The sequence below is a fragment of the Stegostoma tigrinum genome, chromosome 11, assembly GCF_030684315.1.
Source record: "Stegostoma tigrinum isolate sSteTig4 chromosome 11, sSteTig4.hap1, whole genome shotgun sequence".
In the NCBI taxonomy this organism is placed as follows: domain Eukaryota; kingdom Metazoa; phylum Chordata; class Chondrichthyes; order Orectolobiformes; family Stegostomatidae; genus Stegostoma; species Stegostoma tigrinum.
Window position 1 is genome coordinate 32,237,909 of NC_081364.1, and position 20,823 is coordinate 32,258,731.

Genomic DNA, 20,823 nt, shown 5'->3' on the forward strand with positions numbered 1-20,823 from the left:
CTAACTAGACAGCCATGTCAGATAAGCGTGCAAGCATAATCTCATGGACAATGGACATCCACCTTAAGCTGATAATCTTCAAACTCCTTCCAGACACTGATTGCTACAGACTTCATGGGATGTGCTCATCACGTGGCAGGATTACGCATGCTCATACACATGCTATGATCACACTCCACCCTTCTCTTTCTATCACTCAGGACAAACTAGTGCACAACAGTGAGGAAAAGTACCCTGACTAGCAGATCGCTTCCCAATCTCTGCATCCTCATGGCCTTCGAAGATCATATGGTCCAGTAGCTCTCCAAGAACAAGTGGCACCTGGAGTAAGGTTCTTGCCTTGGCATACATGTGGAGCATCAAGTCTGCACTGACCTGCCAAAGAACATCCCACCTAAATCCCACCCTCCATCCCCATAGCTCACCTAGCCTACATATCCCTGACACTATGGGGTAATGTTTAGCAAAGCCAATCCACCTGACTTTCACATCTTTGGACCATGGGAGGAAACTGAAGCACCCAACAGAAACCCACACAGGCAATCACCCAGGCTAGAATCAAAACCAGGTCCCTGGCTCTGAGGCAGCAATGCTAACCATTGAACCACTGTGCCACCCTATCACTGCTGTGATTTTAAGAAGGTCAGCTCCATACAAGCAATGTGACATTCACATGCTAACTGTACCAAAAGCAAATCAGTGCCCCTTTCCATACACAAGTCAACTTGCTGTTAGGGATGTTAAAGCAGAAGCTTAGCATAAAAAGCTGCCCTACCCCTTCTGTGGCAGTTGCACCACACCAGGATGCAGAATATACAGTGCTTGCACGGTATTAACCTCCCTTGCTTCATAATCAAGGGGTCACGAGGTGTCAGACTAAAATATACTTTGGATCTATACTTTCAAAAGATCTCACTGAAACGTGACCACAAATACTACAGTCTTGATTGATTAGATTAGTTTAGATTTCCTACAGCGTGGAAACAGGCCCCTCAGCCCAACAAGTCCACACTGCCCCTTGAAGCATCCCACCCAGACCCATCCCCCTATAACCCACACACCCCTGAACACTACGGGCAATTTAGCATGGCCAATCCACCTAACCTGCACATCTTTGGACCGTGGGAGGAAACCACAGCACCCGGAGGAAGCCCACGCAGACATGGGGAGAATGTGCAAATGCCACACAGACAGTCGCCCGAGGCGGGAATCGTACCCGGGTCCCTGGCGCTGTGAGGCTGCAGTGCTAACCACTCAGCCACCATGCCACACTACATAGGTCCACTTCAAGTTGTCCAAAGCAGGCAACTGCAATTCACCCCTTTCAAATAAAACCTCCCATTATAGCTGCAGCCACTTCTACTGTAATAGAGTTGCACCTTTACCATGGAGAGATTCAGCTTGCTCGTTGGGACTTTTGAGTGCCAATAACCACAACACACCACAAGTCCCAGGACCAAGTCCCCATTGCCTCAGACTTTTTATCCCCCTCCCATCCCACCCCTCAAAATCTTGTTCCATCCTCATGAGTTTGTGATCTTTATTGCCCTGTAATCCTGCCCTGCCTCTGTACTGCACTGGCAATCACTGTCAGCATTACGGTCCCCTAGGGATAGTAGAAACTGCCGATGCTGGAGTCTGAGATAACAAGGTGTGGAGCTGGAGGAACACCACAGACCAGGCAGCATCAAATGAGCAGGAAAGCTGACGTTTCAGGTTGGGGCCCTTCTTCAGAAAAAGGATTTCTTGCTTTCAGCTTTCCTGCTCCTTTGATGCTGCCTGGTCTGTGGTGTTCCTCCAGCTCCACACTTTGTTGTAGTCCACTATCTTCCCCAAATGTTCCTCAATAGAGATCTTCCAGATCCTGGTAAGTTTTACACCCAAGCCAACTGAATTTACCCACAGATTGGCCTTCCTTGTCTGTCTTCTCCCTCCCCCAATGAAATTGTATGCTCCCAGCCAGATCTAGCAAATCCCCCGCATTAAATCTAAACATTCCCATGGTCAATCCTTTCACTTCAGCAAAACCAACCCCCACCCCCAGTAGGCCTCCATATGCAGGAGGCTCTGAACAGACATTTCACCACCCTGGAGTGACTACACGACAACCACAAGGAACACAGGATTCCTGCCCCTACACTAAGTGGAACCTCTCGCTTGTAACCAAGTTGATTATGGTGGCAGAGATAATGGAAACTGCATATGCTATAGAATCCAAGATAACAAAGCATGGAGCTGGATGAACACAGCAAGCCAAGGAGCATCTCAGGAGCACAAAAGCTGATGTTTTGGGCCTAGACCCTTCATCAGGAGATTGGATCACAGCATATACCACCATAATCAATCACGGCTACCCCATTTATCCAACCAACAGAAGACCTGTGAGCACACCCTTGCCCAACTTGCTTGCCATCCCTCCTTTTGCCACTTTTCCACGTTGCTCAGGCAATGCCAATTCTGTTTTTGAAGCTCCACATGACTCAGCTACGAGCACCCTTCTACAATGTGCGCTAATTCTTGCCATTGTGATATTAGCTGTATGCCAATTGAGATTGGAGATAACCAAAGAAAATGTGCTGTACTAGCCCACTTAGACATGTTCACTAACTGCAAGAAGTGACAGCACGGATGACAGTAGGTATGATTTATAACCATAGCACGATAAACAGAGAGCAACAAGTACCTAACAGATCTCTGGGCAAAACGTGTATCTGACCAGACGCATGCCTGGTTTTGGCTAATATGTTTGAAACACGGTTTCTAGATTGCAAGTACAAAAGTTTATTTCTGAGAGTTGTGTATTCATGAGATTCAAATTCATGTAGAAAGGGTTCTCACCACCTGCTAGCAACATATTCAACCTGCCACCTGAAGGTGAGAACTTATCAAAATTTATATTAATGGTGAGCATCTGATTATTGGCTTTGACCCAGGATTTCTCTCACCAGGGCAGGAGCTGGAAATTCCTGACAACCACACCTGTGAATCAGTGAAAAACAGCATGCAAATTTCATATTCCTTTGGATATGTATTCAACCATCATCTTTCAGTAAAGTGTTAAAATGAATTGTTTGGTTTAATTTTCATTTTCCACACATTGCGTCACATGTACAATGAGTTGCACATGGCAGAATTGGCAAATAGAGTTTTTTTTTCCCCTCAATTAGCCTGGTTAAAGCAAGTTTTTCCTCTTCGTAAGCTCCAACTCTTTAGTCAGAAGAAAACTAAATAGGGATATCAGTCTGGATGGTAGAAGTCATCTACAGAGCAATTAGAACAAACTGCTGCAGCAGCTACTGGTATCTAGAAATAGCTGCATATTAATCTTTATTCATGACTATTTCAACCTCTCCACATTTTCACATGCAAAAACAAATGATTTTTATTCATAACATGCAATATTTGAGGTAATTAGAATGAAAGGAGAGGAATTAGAAATTCGAACTTGGAAATACTTAGCAAATGGAAAAAGAACACAGCAGACGTAATACAATGTGGAAAAATGTGAGGTTATCCACTACAGTAGGAGAAACAGATGTGCCAAGCATTTCTTAAATGGTTTGAGATGGTAAAGAGTTGATGTACAAAGGAACTTATGTCCTGTTAAAAAGTCCCAGGTTCAATTCCAGCCTCGGGCACTGCAGGGATGGAGTTTGCACATTCTCCCCATGTCTGCGTGTGTTTTCTCCAGGTGCTCTGGTTTCCTCCCACAGTCCAGGGTAAGGTAGGTGGATTGGCCATGCCAAATTGTCCATAGTGTTCAGGGATGTTCTAAGTCAAGGAAGATAATATGCAGCTGCAGCAATATTGAAGAAAGGCGAATGCAACTTTAGCCTTTATTACAGGACGGTTTGAATAAGGAAGTATAGGAGTCTTGCTTCAATTGTACAAAGTTTGATTCAACCACATTTGGAATACTGTGTGCCCACTTTAGGCTCGTTAGCTCAGTAAATATATTAATGCCATAGAGAGAGAACAACAAAGGCTCATGAGACTTGTTTCCAGGAATGATGGAACAATCTTACATAGAGGAATTGAGCAAACTGGGCCTGTGTCCTCTAGAGTTTCAAACAATGAGACGTGGTAACATTAAAACCTGCAAAATACCTTAAGGATAGACATGATAGACGCAGGCAAGATACTTCACCTGGCTGGAGAGTCTAGAATTGGGGGCATATTTAAACACAATGGTGATGCCACTTAAGACCAAGATAAGGAGATATGGTTTTACTCAAGGTGCTGGGAATGCTATCAGAGGGCTGTGGGTGCCCAGTTTTTGGCTATGTTTAAGGGAGAGATTTATAAATTTCTGATAAACAGTGGCAAACCACAGCTATGGGGATGGACTGAGGAAAAGATATTGAAGTGTTGATCAGCCATGTTTGTACTGAATGGCACCTCACACAGATGGGCTGATTGGCCTCATCCTGTACCTATGTTCCTAACATAGAACTTTCAACCAATGCTGCTTAACGTCCTTACAACACTCCCAGAGAACTTCAGTTGTGTAATCCAAAATGTCTAAACCTCAAAATAATTTCCCCTTTGTCCCAAATGTATTGTATTTCAACTTCTGCTAAAACTTCCCTGTTCTAAGATCTTTTCATCACTGAAAATGATAGCCCAGGTATTCCTTTGATTTACCATGTTGTTGCTGGGAATGAAGGTTTTGAGTTATATGGAGAGGCTGGGACATTTTTCACCAGCGCATAGCAGGTTGAGTGCTGACCTCAAAAGTTTATTTTAAAAAATCTTGAAGAGTACGGAAAAGGTGAATCGCAGGTGTCTGTTCCCTGGGTGGGGGATTACAAGGCTATGGGGCATATTTTTAAGGCAAGAGCAGAAAGATTTAAATAAAAGGACGAGAGACTTTTTTTAAAAAAGTGATTCGTGTGTGGAATGAACTTAGAGAGTAAATAGTGGATGTGGGTGCAGTTACAACGTTTAAAAGACATTTGGCTAAGTACATGAATAAGAATTGTTTGGAGGGATAGCAGCCGAGCGCAGACAGGTAGGACTAGCGTAGTTTGGAATTATAGTTAGTCTGGACCCGTTGGACTGAAGGGTTTGTTTCCATGTTTTATGATTCTATGACTCTGGTCAGACAGTTAGATGAGCGTACATCAGAGTTGCACACGGGGACACTGTGAAATTCCCACTATAGCACACTGAAGGAAATACCAGGAAAACTGCATTTTCTGCTGGGAAACTGGTCAATGCCGGGAACCCTCTGAAAAGTCCCCGTTTCCAATCAGAGACTTCAGATGGTTCTGATGAAATTAAGTAAAAGAGTTAGTCAGGAAAAGTTCAACTATTAAACAAAGTCTAATTCCTGAGTAACTGTACAACTGTCTCCTTACTTATTTCGAATTACCCAGCTCCTGACCATCCCCTGGAAATTGTCTGGTGAACCTGCACTGTATTCTCTCAAATAACAAGTATAATCTCCAGAGGTAAGGAAAGCAAAACTGATCACAATACTCCAGCTGTAGATTCATCATGAGAGAACTCAGGCAAACTATTTTTACTTTTCTTCACTCAAATTCTCTCACACTGAAAACCAAGACCAACATTTGCCTCTGGAACTGCTTGCCATCCTTGCACTCAGCAATTTATGGACAAGGAAGCCTAGGTCCTTTCAGACATCAACACTGCCCAATCTCTCATCATTTGAGGTAATCCACACCTCTTGCCTTCTGTCCAAACCATTAACCTCACATATTCCACATTCTATTTTATCTGCCATGCCCTTGCCCACTCTGCCTTTTCAAACCTTCTTGATGCTACATTGTACCATTTTCACATCACAGCAAGTGATAGGTCATGCACAAACTTGGAGATGTTATTTTTCCTTCCGACATCCAGAACTTTGATACAGATTATGATCAACTGGGGTCCAAGCACCGAGCCACACCAGTCACATACTGCGAATGATTGCAAGTGTTGCATTTCCACTAAGGAATCTTTGATCCATACAAATATATTACTTCCTTACCCATATGCTTTAATTTAGTTTTAATTAACTCTTATGTGGGATTTATCAGAAGTCCCATGGAAATCCACAGGCACCATACCCAGTTGCTTCCCTTTATCATTCTACTGATGACCATTCAAAAAAACTCCAATAAGTTTGTGAAATGTAACTTTCCACCAATGAGACCATTGTTTTCCCAAATTTGAAGCTATCCAATCCCTCAACAGATTTGAGTATTTGCCTTCTGTTAGCCTAACATCCATACGGTCTAAAGCCCCCTCGCATTTTCCCCTCTGTCCTCTCAGAAATAAGAAGGTTACATTCAAAATCTTCCAATTTGCAGAACCATTCCAGAATCTATGGAATCTTGAATGATGATCCAATGCTTCCACGATCTCTTTCAATACTCTAGAATGTAAATCATCAGATTCTGGGATTTGTCAACTTTACAACTGACAGTATTTTACTTGCTTTTGTTTTTCCTCATACTAGGCATTATACTAAATAATGTGTAGCATCTCCACCCATTACTCTACCTGCAGCAAAGTTCAGAACTATACAAAAGGTAAACTAAAAAAGAGCTACAGATGCTGGAAATCCAAAGCAAAAGCAGAAATTGTCAGAGAAACTCAGCAGTTCTGGTAGCATCTGTGGAGTGAAATCAGTTAATGTTTTGGGTCCAGTGACTATTTCAGAATGGAGCCAAAATGTTAACTCTGCTTTTTAACGGATGCTACCAGACATGCTAAGTTTCTCCAGCAATTTATGTTACATAGAAAAGGTACCCAAACTGTGGTCTCCCTAACTGATAGATGGATTCACTATTGTGTTTCTCTTTCTTTCTGCAGAATTTATCACATGACCCAGTTACTATAGTTATGGTGTAATCTAAGAGAGGGAATGCTTTTGATACCGTCTCAAATCAAAGCCAATTAAGAATTAAAATCAATAAAATGTCCCAATATTCATCATTTCTGACAGATTTCACATCTCTAATAATAGGAGACTGCTCCTATTATTAGAGATGTGAAATCTGTCAGAAATGATGAATATTGGGACATTTTATTGATTTTAATTCTTAATTGGCTTTGATTTGAGACGGTATCAAAAGCATTCCCTCTCTTAGATTACACCATAACTATAGTAACTGGGTCATGTGATAAATTCTGCAGAAAGAAAGAGAAACACAATAGTGAATCCATCTATCAGTTAGGGAGACCACAGTTTGGGTACCTTTTCTATGTAACATAAATTGCTGGAGAAACTTAGCATGTCTGGTAGCATCCGTTAAAAAGCAGAGTTAACATTTTGGCTCCATTCTGAAATAGTCACTGGACCCAAAACATTAACTGATTTCACTCCACAGATGCTACCAGAACTGCTGAGTTTCTCTGACAATTTCTGCTTTTGCTTTGGATTTCCAGCATCTGTAGCTCTTTTTTAGTTTACCTTTTGTATAGTTCTGAACTTTGCTGCAGGTAGAGTAATGGGTGGAGATGCTACACATTATTTAGTATAATGCCTAGTATGAGGAAAAACAAAAGCAAGTAAAATACTGTCAGTTGTAAAGTTGACAAATCCCAGAATCTGATGATTTACATTCTAGAGTATTGAAAGAGATCGTGGAAGCATTGGATCATCATTCAAGATTCCATAGATTCTGGAATGGTTCTGCAAATTGGAAGATTTTGAATGTAACCTTCTTATTTCTGAGAGGACAGAGGGGAAAATGCGAGGGGGCTTTAGACCGTATGGATGTTAGGCTAACAGAAGGCAAATACTCAAATCTGTTGAGGGATTGGATAGCTTCAAATTTGGGAAAACAATGGTCTCATTGGTGGAAAGTTACATTTCACAAACTTATTGGAGTTTTTTTGAATGGTCATCAGTAGAATGATAAAGGGAAGCAACTGAGGGGCTTTCTGCTTAAATTAATCATTTCTTTCCCCTAGTTTTATGGATAATCATGCAATAATTATGCTTAAGATCCTTGTTCTTATCTGCATCATAGATTTCCAGTGGGTGGTAACAAGAAAGTTTTGTGGAGGATGTGGTAGACTGGTTTTCCCTGAAAAAAAAAACTGCCAGCTATCAGGGAAGAAAGCGAATTGCCACTGGACACTAGATCAATACCTGAGAAAGGTTCAGGGAAAATGGTTTCGTTGTACTGTTAGTTGCAATGGCAACCTGTATTTGGAAAGAATTAGAGGCGCTTGTATGCTCTAACTTTTACAGTCACTAAGCCATTGGTGACTGAAGGCAAATCATGTTTATGTAATACTTTTTAACAAATGCTTCACTGCCTCCTCCCAAGGACTCTAGCATCACAGATGCCAATCCACAGCCGCTCTGAATCACTCCACATGATATCAGGAAATGGCTGAGCACAATAGACAAACAGAAACACAGTCTGACAGCATTCCGGCTGTGGCGCTGAATACTTATCCTCCAGAAATAATTGCTCCCGAGCCAAGCTCTGCAAGTACAGTTACAACACTAGCATCTCCTGACAGGATGGCAAATTGCCCAATCATGGCTTGTCTATAAAAAGCAGAACACATCCAATTTAGCCAATCATCTCAACACCAGGATATCAGTGCAGGAGTTCCTTGGCTTCATATTCTACACCCAACCGTCTTCGACAGCTTAATTAATGCTCTTTCCTCCATTATAATGGTCAGAAATAGGATGATCACTTGTGTTTAGCACCATTTGCAACTTCTCAGATGCTGAAACCGCCTATTGTCTTCAGTACAAGCTGCACAATATCCAGGCTTGTACTGCTAAGCAGCAAGTAACATTCCTGTCACAGAAATCCCAAGCAATGACCACCAAGAAATAATCTAACCATTGCCTTTTAAATGTCCAATGGCATTATCATCACTGTCCTCTAACAATACCACTGATCAGGAACTGAACTGGGCTGGCCTAGCTATATAAATATGGTGGCCTTAGGAGCAGATCCATGAAGCACAAGGAGTGTGATAGAGTACTCCAATTCTGGATGGGTCCAGCTCCAACAACACAAACTTGAAATCATCCAGGATAAAACACCCCACTTGATTACTGTACCATCTGTCACCTTCAACATTTAATCCCTTCACAGTGACAGCAGTGTACACCATCTACAATGGGCACTGCAGCTTGGTGACAAAGGTTCAATTGACAGCACATACCAAATCCATGGCCACTATCACCTAAAAAGGTGAAGGACATGGGCAGCAGACTTGGAAAGATTACCAGCTGCAAGTTCTCCTCCAAGCCACTCGCTATCCAAACTGGAAATATATCACTGTTACTTCACTGTCACTGGGTGACAATCCTGGAATCACCTCCTTAACACCATTGCCAATGCAGTCACACACCAAGAAGGACTGTAATAGTTCAAGATGACTTCTTTCCACCACCTGCTCCAAGGCAATTTCACATGGGCAATAAATGCTGGCTGGGTCAATAATGTCCACATTCTCTTCAATTATTTAAAAATTATTTCCGGAGCTTTAAGTGTGAACTGAGTTGTATATCTCCATTCCTTCTCCGTGTCCTATAAATACTCATTCATTGCATGCAAAAAAACTCTGACACAAATATGAAAAATTACTGCACTTCAGAAACTGTTTCCCAAGTGGAACTGTACAAGATTTGTTTACTGTCCAACCAATTAGCCCTGACGTTTCAACCACAACTATAAGTGTGCATCAATACCACCACATGGTTTAAAGCTTGACCATTCATCAGTAGGTCTGGGCCAATGTATCAGTCATCAAAATGTAATTGAAAAATTACGGCTGTGGCAGTCCAAATTCACATCACAACTGTTCAACAAATGTACCGGCGATCAAGTGTATAGGATTACAGCAAATGTGACATCCATTTGGAAGGCTTACAAACTTTCATAACAGAGGCTGAAGGAAATGTATGCTCTGCCAGGCTACAATTGGCAAAAACACAGGAAAAGAGCATATGTCAAAGAATACATGCCTTAAAATGATTCCCTTTATTACAGTCTTCAGTTGTATTCAAAAAACACACAAGGAAAAACTCAAGGGCATACCAACTCTAAATATTTGCAGCACGTATTTTGGCAAATCAAAATTATGGCTTACAACATAATCCATGCACTATAACTGGTTTTCAGAAAGCACTGTACAGAAAATAAACAATCATAATTTGGATCGGATTTATGTGTCACGTGGCTAAATGACCCACAGTTTTGAGTTGGCAAAAAAATCTGAGAAACACTGAGCAAGGAGTATTTAGGTCATTGAAAGGGTTAAAAAGATTTTAGTTAAACTTAAATTGCAAAGTTAATGATTTCCAAAGTATTCTGAAATGATGGATTTCATTTTCCGCTCTCTCTCACACAGAGGCACAGTGGGACTGGCCAGGGCAAACCATGTTTAATTATACATCCCGATCTCAGATATTGCTGCCACTTGAAGTTATATTCCAAGTCCATTTTCCTTGAATGGCTTGGCCCCACCCCGAATTATTTTCTATTTTATTTTTGTAAATAGATGGAAGAAATATTTTACAGGGAATAGCAGATTAAGGTGCATATATTGCAGAAATGATTATTAGTTGCAGAGTATGGAAAGGAAGCAGAGACTGGAATGTTAAAGCAATGGAAGCAGATTGTTAAAAGTTTCAGATCTACCCTAAACACAGGCGTCGTTGCTGGCACTGAGGTAAAAACACACAGTCTCTAATGCCTTGCCTTAAATAACAAGTGTTTATAAAACAAACTATGAAATAATTGTGCAACAGTGCGGTGCTTTTTACACCTTTTTCTGCTGTGGTCTATTTGAACAATTCACACTGTGCAATAGCAGAGTGAAAGCAGGGCAGGGGTTGGCGGTAAGAGACAGACAAAGACACAAACAGAGACAGAGACAATGAGTGACAGTTCTTCAATGGGGTGGAGTTCCACACAGCAGAGACAACAAAACAACTAAGATACTTAGCCCCTTCTTTCAGGTTCTTCGGATATCAGAAAATCAGACCAACAAGCAAAAGAAAAAGTCCTATGCATTTCAAGGGACGTTTCAGCCTCAAACAGGAACATAAATTTCGGATTTCCACTCCACCGTGGCCATTGTTACCTCACAGCTTGCAAAGACAATTGCTCAAGCCATAACACCACTAAGAGGCTGTGACTTCCCATTTGGGAACTCCTGCCATTATGTAACCATACAGATAACAACATTGTCCCTGTGCGATCCACTGTACTTTTCATGTATTTCTCCAATCTTTCAGGATTTTTAATGAAATTATTTCAGCAAGACTTGATCAGATGTTTTGTCTGATCATACTCCCCATTTCCACCCTCCTCTCCAAACTTAACACTTGCGCAGCATTTGACCTCGCCATACCATTTGCTTTTCCGTTAACTACCCAAAAAGTTTACCACTTCCTCGGGCAGTTCATTTCACATAGGCGCCACCGTCTGTGGGAAGGGGCTGCCCTTAAAGTCCCTTTTCTATCGTTCCCTTTTCCCATTAAACCCATGCCCTGTAATTTTGAACTTGTCTACCCTAGGGGAAAGGCGTTTGCAAATCACCTTATCGAAGCATCTCATGATTTTATAAATCTCCACGAGGGACCCCACAACCTCCTACACTCCAGGGAAACAAATCCCAGCCTATCAAGTCTCTCCTTATAACTCAAGCCCTCCAGTCTCAGTCTCTAAATCTTTTCTGCATCCTTTCCTATTTAATACTATAAGAGATGGATCTACCGAATGAAAACGAAATGGAAGGGCTTCAAATGAAACAGGTTTGGTGAAATGCAATAGTATTGAAAAAAAATCCTACCTCTTTAAGATGATTGTTTTCTTTCTCTTTCTGATCCAGTAGGACTTCCAGATGGTTTACTTGAGATTCTGCTTCAGATATTCTCCGACTTCTTTCATGTTCTTCTTCCATAGATTTGGATGGCAATCCTTTACTTTGCAACATTTCTAAAAGCTTTTTAATTGATTCATCCCTTGCATTCAATGTTTGTTTCTGTGTTTCAATCCTTAGTTCCATTTCTTCTAAAGTCTTCCTCAAAAGAAAAAGCTCTTTTGCTTGTCGCTCATGTTCTGCCTGCAACCTACGAAAATTCTCCTCAGTGAGCTCAATAGTATAATGCTCAGCACCTCGGTTAACATTTTCCTGCTGAAGAAGATGATTAAGATCACGTTGGGTTCGAAGTTCATCTTGTAATGCTTGGATGGTCAACTGTAGGTGCTGCAGAATTAATGAAAAGAGGTTGCTCAAAACTTATGCCAAGAAATCATTCAAAAACACACCAAATGGATTGAACTACAAAACGAAATTTAATACCATCAATTTTGATCTATTTCAAGGCTATTTGCATTTCTACATCAAAATCACCAACAGCAATTTGTATCACAACAGGATCCCAAAGATCTTGTGAGCTTGAATAATTCTTACCAGTCAGAGTGGAAATTATACATCACCTCCAAACTCTTTACTCTACAACCTTAACATAAAAAGCAATTTGTTTGGAGAACAGACAAATGCTTGAACAATACATCTGGAGAGGTACACTCTACATCAATTAACTTTAAAGTATCTAAACATCCAAAACTTGATTCATATCTGCATTCCCCATGTTATCCAAGCTTTACGGTTAAGAATGATTCAGTTTTAACATTGACATGCATTAAGTGGCAAGTTTCACACCTTAACTATCACAAATAAATGTTTCTTATTGGAAATGAGAAGGGTACTTCTGATTCCTATACTCAAAACGTAACTTTGTTCGAAATGCAAATTTATCTTCTTTGAAACCCACATGCTATCAAAATCTTCTGGCCCAACTGGCAAAAAGCAAGTGTTTTCTCTATTCAAGTTAATTATTCTCCCTAATTATCAGCGTGACTACTTAGTCCATCCAAAAAAAAGCTACAATTTGCATGGGACTAATGGACTGAAGTCAATTCTCTCTTTTTTTCAACAGAAACTGATCAACCCCACTTTGTGTCATCAAGTTCATATTTTAAAAAAATACTCAGAGCTATTGAGGCAAGGAAAGCAAAAGGACAGCTACGGATTTGCGAACTTTTGTTAGGAATACAACCATTGAAATTATCATGCTAGCAAAATCCTAACTTTACATAAATCAAAATGATTTCCAACTCTGATGCCAGACCAAATAGGACCTAACCATCAAACAAAAGCACAGTACTGCGTGTGTTGGAGACCTGAAATAAAAATAAAAATGCTAAAGAAACTCAGCAGCTCTGACACTATGAAAAGATAAACAGAGCTACTGTTGAGGCTAATGTGGCTCTTCAGTTCTGAAAAGTCATCTTGGGCTTGAAATATTAACTCTTTCTCTCCTATAGATGCTGCCAGACCTGCTGAGTTTCTCCATACTCTGCCCCTTGTTTCAAAGCCTAAATCAGTACTTTATATAATGCATTGCCATCAGGTGGCTCATCATAAACTACAAAATTGTTAACAAATTGTTACAATTATTTGCTACAAGATCAAATGCGAGTGTTAATTATTGGTGTTAAGGTGGTTTTAACTCAATTTTCCAAAGAAAACTAGAAAATTCAGCAGATTTCTTACAGATTTAATTCAATATTTAAGTCATTGTGTTCTAAGACCAAATGTGTACACTTAAAATCAAACAAAGATTTCTCACAGCTGAATTGGAATATTGCAATCCCTTGTACCGTGTTTGACAAATAAAAATTTCTCAAATGCAGCATATAGGTTGTGGTTAGGACTGCAAATTTAGCAACATTTTCAGTAAGAATTTCCAAATTAAGTCAATTTTCCTAAGGTATCAGGAATACAGTTTTAATAAAGAATGCAAAAGTTCATTGCTCATCAAATCTGGTATTTTCTTGGGACACAGAAAAGGGTTAGATTACACCTAAAATTTCAAACTTTGAATTCTGAATTTAATGAACATGGGACCCATCAGCACATTCATTCCTCTGACCCAATTTAATGTTAAATACATTTCTTGCACCAATTTACAAGTGAAAAATCTGTTTTAGTGTGGACAGTTTCTGAAAGGCATAATCCAATAATCTCACCAATAAAACTTCAACATTTAATATTGTATAAAATAAAATACACATCAATCACAAAAAGCTCCACAGATCACCAGAACAAGAAAAAAATCTGCATTATTTTATGTTGTGCAAACTAAGCTGTTGCAAACATAACACAAACCTTTGATCTCCTTGCATCCAAAGGCTGAACAGCATGGCAAATAAAAAAGAATGTAGCAAAATCAACAAATGAATACAGAGAATGCAAGCAGAAATACTGCATGCCAACAGCATGAATGCTAAAACAACTCAGCAAAAGATCTTCAGCAAACGATTAAGCAGAATTCAAAGTTAAGCTTTGCTAATAGATCAATCACAAAACAATGGCCCCTCAGGCTCAGTAATTTTAAGTTTGTGTGTGTTAGATCATTGAAATGATGAAATTTTAGGTCTAAATCTGTTCTTTCAAAGGCTATTTGGATGATTGAGATTTAAGAAAAATAAACATAAATTTTGGTTCTGAATTGTTTGAAGAAAAACGTGGCAAACATAATTTTCTCACACACACTAACCAGCAAATTGTAAACTGCAAAGTTAGTGGGTAATACAGCATTGTAGTACATATTTTGATCTGGACTCTCCATTAGACAAGTTTCAATCTGATTTATTCTCCCCTTTGGAAAACTAAAGAATAGAAACTCAATACTTCAAGTCACATTTATGCAATATTTCACAAAACATGGCTACAGGCAGTGTGAAAGAATTTAGATTGACCAACACTTTAAAGCAAAACGTAATAGCAATTAAACTAAGGAGGAAGAAAAAAAAACTGACAGCAAAAGAATGTAGTTAAGAATTAGCATGATTTTTGAAACATCTGCTGCATAATCTGAGAGAAGCAAAGTTTCTAATAAAATGAAAATTCAACCACCAGTCCATATTCATCTAGTTTGTCAAAACACTCACTTCAAAAGAAAAGTTATTTCACAACAGGGTCATTAAATATCCAACACCGAAAACAGAATTTGGGAGACATACATGTGAATAAACATTAATTTGACAGATCAGAGCAAATAAAAGGTGCACTCCAATAATCAAGCACATTAACCATTAGGATTCAATCTAAGGAAAGATCAAAACAAAGAAAGAATGGTATAGAGAAACAGTACTGCTTCAAGATTACATAGACACAATCATCTGAGATTTGCAGGTGTTCTGCAATAGTGCACAAACAAAATTTTCATTTTGTCACCTTGCACCTAATAAAGCCAAAACAAAGACATGAATACAGAGAAGCAAAAGGCAATACACATTAAGATACCAACAAAATAACTTGGAGGAGGAAATAACTTTTACACTGTTACTAGATGCGTCTCCACACGGAGATGGGTGTTGAGAACATTTTATTTGCATTTTCCAGAAGATACTAAGCTAGAGAGAATGGTGAATGATGAATGATGCTAAGCAACCTCAGAGGGACATTGAGAACTTGGTTAAATAGGCACACATCTCGCAGATGGATTTCAATGCGGAGAAGTGTGAGGCAAATGTGAGCAGAAGGACATCAAGGTTTATGTACATAATTCACTGAAGGTGCCCAGAAAAAGTTGAAACAGTTGTGAACGAGGCATTTGGGATCCTTGGATTTATAAACAGATGCAGAGAATACAAAAGCAAGAAAGTGATGCTACACTTTTAGAAATCATTGGTCAGACGATATTTGGGGTCTTATGAGTACCTCATTTAAGGAAAAGATGTTAAAAGGCCTGGAGACAGCTCAAAGGAGATTCACTAGAATGATTTAAAAAAAAAAGGGATTTTACATACAAAAGGAAAGAGGAGAGATATTGGGCTTATTCCCCACGGAGCAGAGAAGATTAAGAGGTGACATTGCTGTGGTTTTTAAAATTATGAACAATTCTCACTGAATTGTTTCCACTAGACTATCAGCGAGAGAGCTAGGAGCGAGATAGAGAACAATTTTACTCATTCGATAGGATTTGGAACGTGCTGCCAAGGAGAGTGGCGGAGGCAGATTCCATACAAGATTTCAAAACAGAGATGGACATATATTTGAAAGTGATGAATTCATAAGACGTTGTTTTGTATTCTAAAGTCAACGATCAAAACTTTTGTTTCTTTGTGGTCTTTCTAGGCTTGGTCAATTTGAACGGATATTTCCACAATCACACTTACATATTCTATGAATGAGCAATCTCACAAAATGACACTTAATGTGGCTTAAAATTTCCATGCTATGAAAAAGTTGAAATTTATATTTCAGTAATTTACACCCTATGCAAGACCAAACATTCACAACGTAAAAGCTCTATAAAATAGAGAGTAATGGAACAGGTGAAAGTTAAGATATACTTCTTTCACATTTTGTGAGGTAATGTAACATATATCAAGCTGCGGCCGTTTTGATTTGGGCAACATGTTTATTGGACAGTCAGCAAGATTTCTATCCAACAATACAAATATGCTGAATAAAAATCCAGTAGTTAGAATAGATATCATAGCCATTTTATGAGGTAAGAATACCAGAAACATATCCCTACTTATAAAGTAAGCAGCTTATGCAGGTATCACAACATGATTGAATATTGCAAATATGCTCCAGAAATGAAAGAGCAGAATAATTCCATCAGTGAATAAAATGCCAACTGGAAATATTCTGCAAACTAAATTAGTAAAAACTTACAAATTTGCTCAACAGCAATGGCATTACTGGACTATGAGATTGTTGGATGAAAGTTTCCCATAAGCTGATGTGTTATTTCAATAAACCAAATTACCAATGTGAAATTTTTGTCATAAACTGTGTCTATTCTCCATCATTTGCATTTCCACCTTAGCTCATAGACATCTCCAATTTTGTTCCTCCAGTTTGCCCCATTTATAAAACAGTTTTTGCCTAAGGGAAGTAAACAGGAGAAAAGTTGAACTGGCTTCCAAATACAAGCTCTGTTTATCAGGGTATACAGGACTGTTCTTAGGAGGAGCTGACGCAGAGATAGAGTTCACTACTTGTCTGTGCACCAGTTGAACGTACCTAGTACTACGCAGAGTGCAATAAAGCCTCACTACTTAATCACAGTCTTGCCTCTGCTGAAGGTAACGTGTGGATATCCTTCTCCATAAGCTTAACACATCAATAACAAAGACCGGTGGCAACAAATCTGTCTGAAATATCACAGAAGGTTTGGCACATCACAAAATTTACAAAATATGGATTTTCTTTAAGTTCCTGTGCCATGCTTATACAGTGGAGAAAGCCGCTTTTCAGGCTGTTGTGCCTCTCCTGGCACCTGGAAGAACATTTTGAATTAGTCCTGTTCTTCAATATAACCTTGCATGTTGTTTTGATATATCTGGCAAAGTAAAGTGCCTACAACAATTCTCAATAACTCTAAAATTTTGAATGACAAAACTTTTAGAGCAATGCCGAGTTGTCCCCCTGGGAATACCGTACTGAGAACTATAGAATAGCAGATGATTGTTTTGTAAAACAGTGTGGAGCTGGAGGAACACAGCTGGCCAGGCAGCAGAGGAGCAGGGAAGTTGACGTTTGAGGTTGGAACCCTTCTTCAGAAACAGCATCTGCAGTTCTTGCTATCTCTGATAATTTGACATTTGCCTTTTACACTGAAAGCTCTTCCTCGAGATTTTTTTTCATGCAGGAGTTGGCGAATCTTCCAGCCTCATTTCAAAAGTTCACAGAATTATTGTTGTCAAATCACCAGCTTTCACCACATTTGAGGGGAAAAAAGTCTTTCATCTTCTGGCTGCTCCCTCACTTCCCAAGTCTTCACAGATAACCTTGAAATACCCTGGCACAGACTATTTTTGAAATCCTTATCCTCTCAAAGCCAAACTCCATTGCAAATGAATCACATGGGCCTCAGATACAGGTAGATTAGCTGTACTTTGGGCCTCCTTTCTATTCTATCTTGGAATTAAATAGACAGTTTAGCCATTTACAAACTAACATGCCATACACATTCCTGCGACTTTGCAGACTAACACAGTCTTACCAGTAAACACAGATGCTGTTGCTACTGCCAATATCAAATACCACCCTATTCCTAGCAAAACAACCTGCTGGATATTTAATAATCTCATTATCCAGATCTGTATTCAGACAGATTTCAGATCAGAGAGATGTAAAGCCCCAACTTTCTTTAACTACCTCATCAATAGCCTTCCCTAAGTTAAGGGCAGGGTCAGAAATGCTCATTGATGACTGTCCCATGCTCAGCACCTCAAATACTGAAGTAATCCATTACCAGACGATAGGTACAACATTAAAGACTGGATGCATAACTGGCAAGTGACATCTCCTGGCATAGGTGGCAAAAATGACCATCTCAAAACGAAAAGAAAAATGAGCAACCACTCCTTGACACTGAGTGACATAATCATTGCCAAACTGCCCACATCATTCTGTGGATCAGTAATGACCAGAAACCAAACCGGAACATTGATACAAACACCTGAGGAGAGGAATGAGGAATTTAGCTTCCAAATGCCATTCTACAAGACATGTCATGTCAAGAATGTAATGAATAACTCCCTGCTTGCCTAATTGAATGAAGATCCAAAACGACACAAGCAATTGGGCATAATTCAGGTCAAAGTAGCCCACTGAACTGTCACCATATCCACAACATTCAATAAACTTTCCCTCCATCACAAACATATAGTGACAACAACCAGCACAACATACAAGGTATATTGCAGCAACTCAACAGTTTTCTCAGACAGCACCTTCCAAACTCGTGATCATTACCATCTAGAAGGACATGGTCAGCAAATGCATCGGAGCACCACCGCCTGCAAATTCCCCTCCAGATCACACACAACATCTTGACTTAGAAATACATTTTCATTCCTTCACTGGTGCTGGGGCAAAATTCTGGAACTCTCTCTGCAACAGCACTTTGAGAGTCCCTACACCACATGATCTGCAGCACTTCAACACGGCAGCTCGTGCCATCTCAACCATTACTGATGGACATTACATAAAAGGACACTCCACTTTATTACAAATTAGAAGCACAGCCCCAAAACAGTCTTAAAGTCCTGGGTAACTTTTTGCACAAAGGAGCTATAAAATGTATGGCTGTGCGTTTTGCACATGCACACAAAGAACCAATTCAGTAGGGTCAGCAGAAATAACCTCAGAGTTCATACTTACTGCTTTTCCAAAATTATTTCAATATATGGGAGGGTTTGAAAGAGAGGTTGGTTAGAGTGCAGGACAGATATGTCCCAGTGAAAACGAGGGATAAAAAGGGCAAGATCAGGAAACCATGGATGACAGGTGAAATTGTGAGACTAGCAAAGAGTAAAAAGGAAGTATACATAAGGTCAAGGTGACTGAAAACAGACAAAGTTTTGGAACAATATCCGGAAAGTAGGACAAATCTGAAATGAGGAATTACGAGGGCTAAAAGGGGTCATGAAATATCTAGCAAAACAGGGTTACAGAAAATCCCAAAGCCTTTTATTTGTACATAAGGAGCAAGAGGGTAACTAGAGAGAGGGTTGGCCCACTCAAGGACAAAGGAGGGAAGTTATGCAAGCAGTCAGAGAAAACAAGTGAGATTCTTGAGTACTTTGTGTCAAATATTCACCAAGGAGAGGTACTTGGCAGATATTGAGATTAGGGACAGATGTTTGATTACTCTAGGTCAAGTTGGCATATGGAGGGGCTAAATGTTGGGTATTCTAAAAGGCATTAGGTTGGACAAGTCCCCAGATCGAGATGGGATCTATCCCAGGTTGCCGAAGGAAACGAGAGAGGAAATAGCTGAGGCCTTAACAGATATCTTTGCAGCATCCTCGAGCACTGGTGATGTCCTGGAGGACTGGAGAATTGCTAATGCTTTCCCCTTGTTTAAAAAGGGTAGCAAGGATAATCCAGGTAATTATAGACCAGTGAGACTGACGTCAGTGGTGGGGAAGCTGCTGGAGGAGATACTGAGGGATAGGATACTGAAGGAAAATGGGCTTATTAGTGATAGGCAGCATGGTTTTGGGCAGGGAAGGTCATGTGTTACCAACTTGATAGAATTCTTTGAGGAAGTGACAAAGTCGATAGATGAGAAGGGCTGTAGATGTCATACACATGGACTTTTGATAAGGTTCCCCATGGCGGGCTGATAGAGAAAGTGAAGTTGCATGGGGTCCAGGGTGTACTAGCTAGATGGATACAGAACTGGCTGGGCAACAGGAGACAGAGTTGTAGTGGAAAGGAGTTTCTCAAAATGGAGAACTGTGCCAGTGGTGGTACACAGGGATCCATGTTGGGGCCATGGTTGTTTGTGAAGGAGGTACAGATGGTCTGACTAGCAAGTTTTCAGATGACACGAAGATTGGTGGAGTAGCAGATAGTGAAGGGGGCTGTCGGAGAATGCAGCAGAATATAGGTAGATTGCAGAGTTGGGCGGAGAAATGCCAGATGGAGTTCAATCCAGGAAAATGTGAGGTGTTGCATTTTGGAAGATCCAATTCAAGAGCGAACTATACGGTAAATGGAAAAGCCCTGGGGAAAATTGATGCACAGAGAGATCTGGGTGTTCAGGTCCATTGTACCCCGAAGATGGCAATGCAGGTCGATAGAGTGGTCAAGGCTGCATTTGGCATGCTTTCGTTCATCGGACAGAATATTAAGTACACGAGTCAGCAGGTCATATTGTAGTTGAATAGGACTTTGGTTCGACCACATTTGGAACACTGCATACAGTTCTGGTCTCCACCATATCAGAAGCATGTGGATGCTTTGGAGAGGGTACAGAGGAGGTTGACCAGGATGTTGCCTGGTGTG

General features: G+C 40.1%; 1 protein-coding gene across 7 annotated transcripts in view; it reads right to left on the reverse strand.

Annotated features, from left to right (window-relative positions):
- LOC125460360 (ERC protein 2) overlaps nucleotides 1–20,823 on the reverse strand; it is a 1,111,380-nt gene that overhangs the window by 1,008,075 nt on the left and 82,482 nt on the right. For 5 of the 7 annotated variants that reach the window (XM_059649888.1, XM_059649889.1, XM_059649890.1 and 2 more), the window contains 2 exons: nucleotides 14,173–14,196; nucleotides 11,788–12,204 (listed from right to left, as the gene is read on the reverse strand). In XM_059649888.1, coding sequence (XP_059505871.1) covers nucleotides 11,788–12,204; nucleotides 14,173–14,196 — 441 coding nt within the window. The remainder of the gene's footprint in view (nucleotides 1–11,787; nucleotides 12,205–14,172; nucleotides 14,197–20,823) is intronic. The other 2 variants (XM_059649893.1, XM_059649894.1) reach the window with 1 other exon arrangement.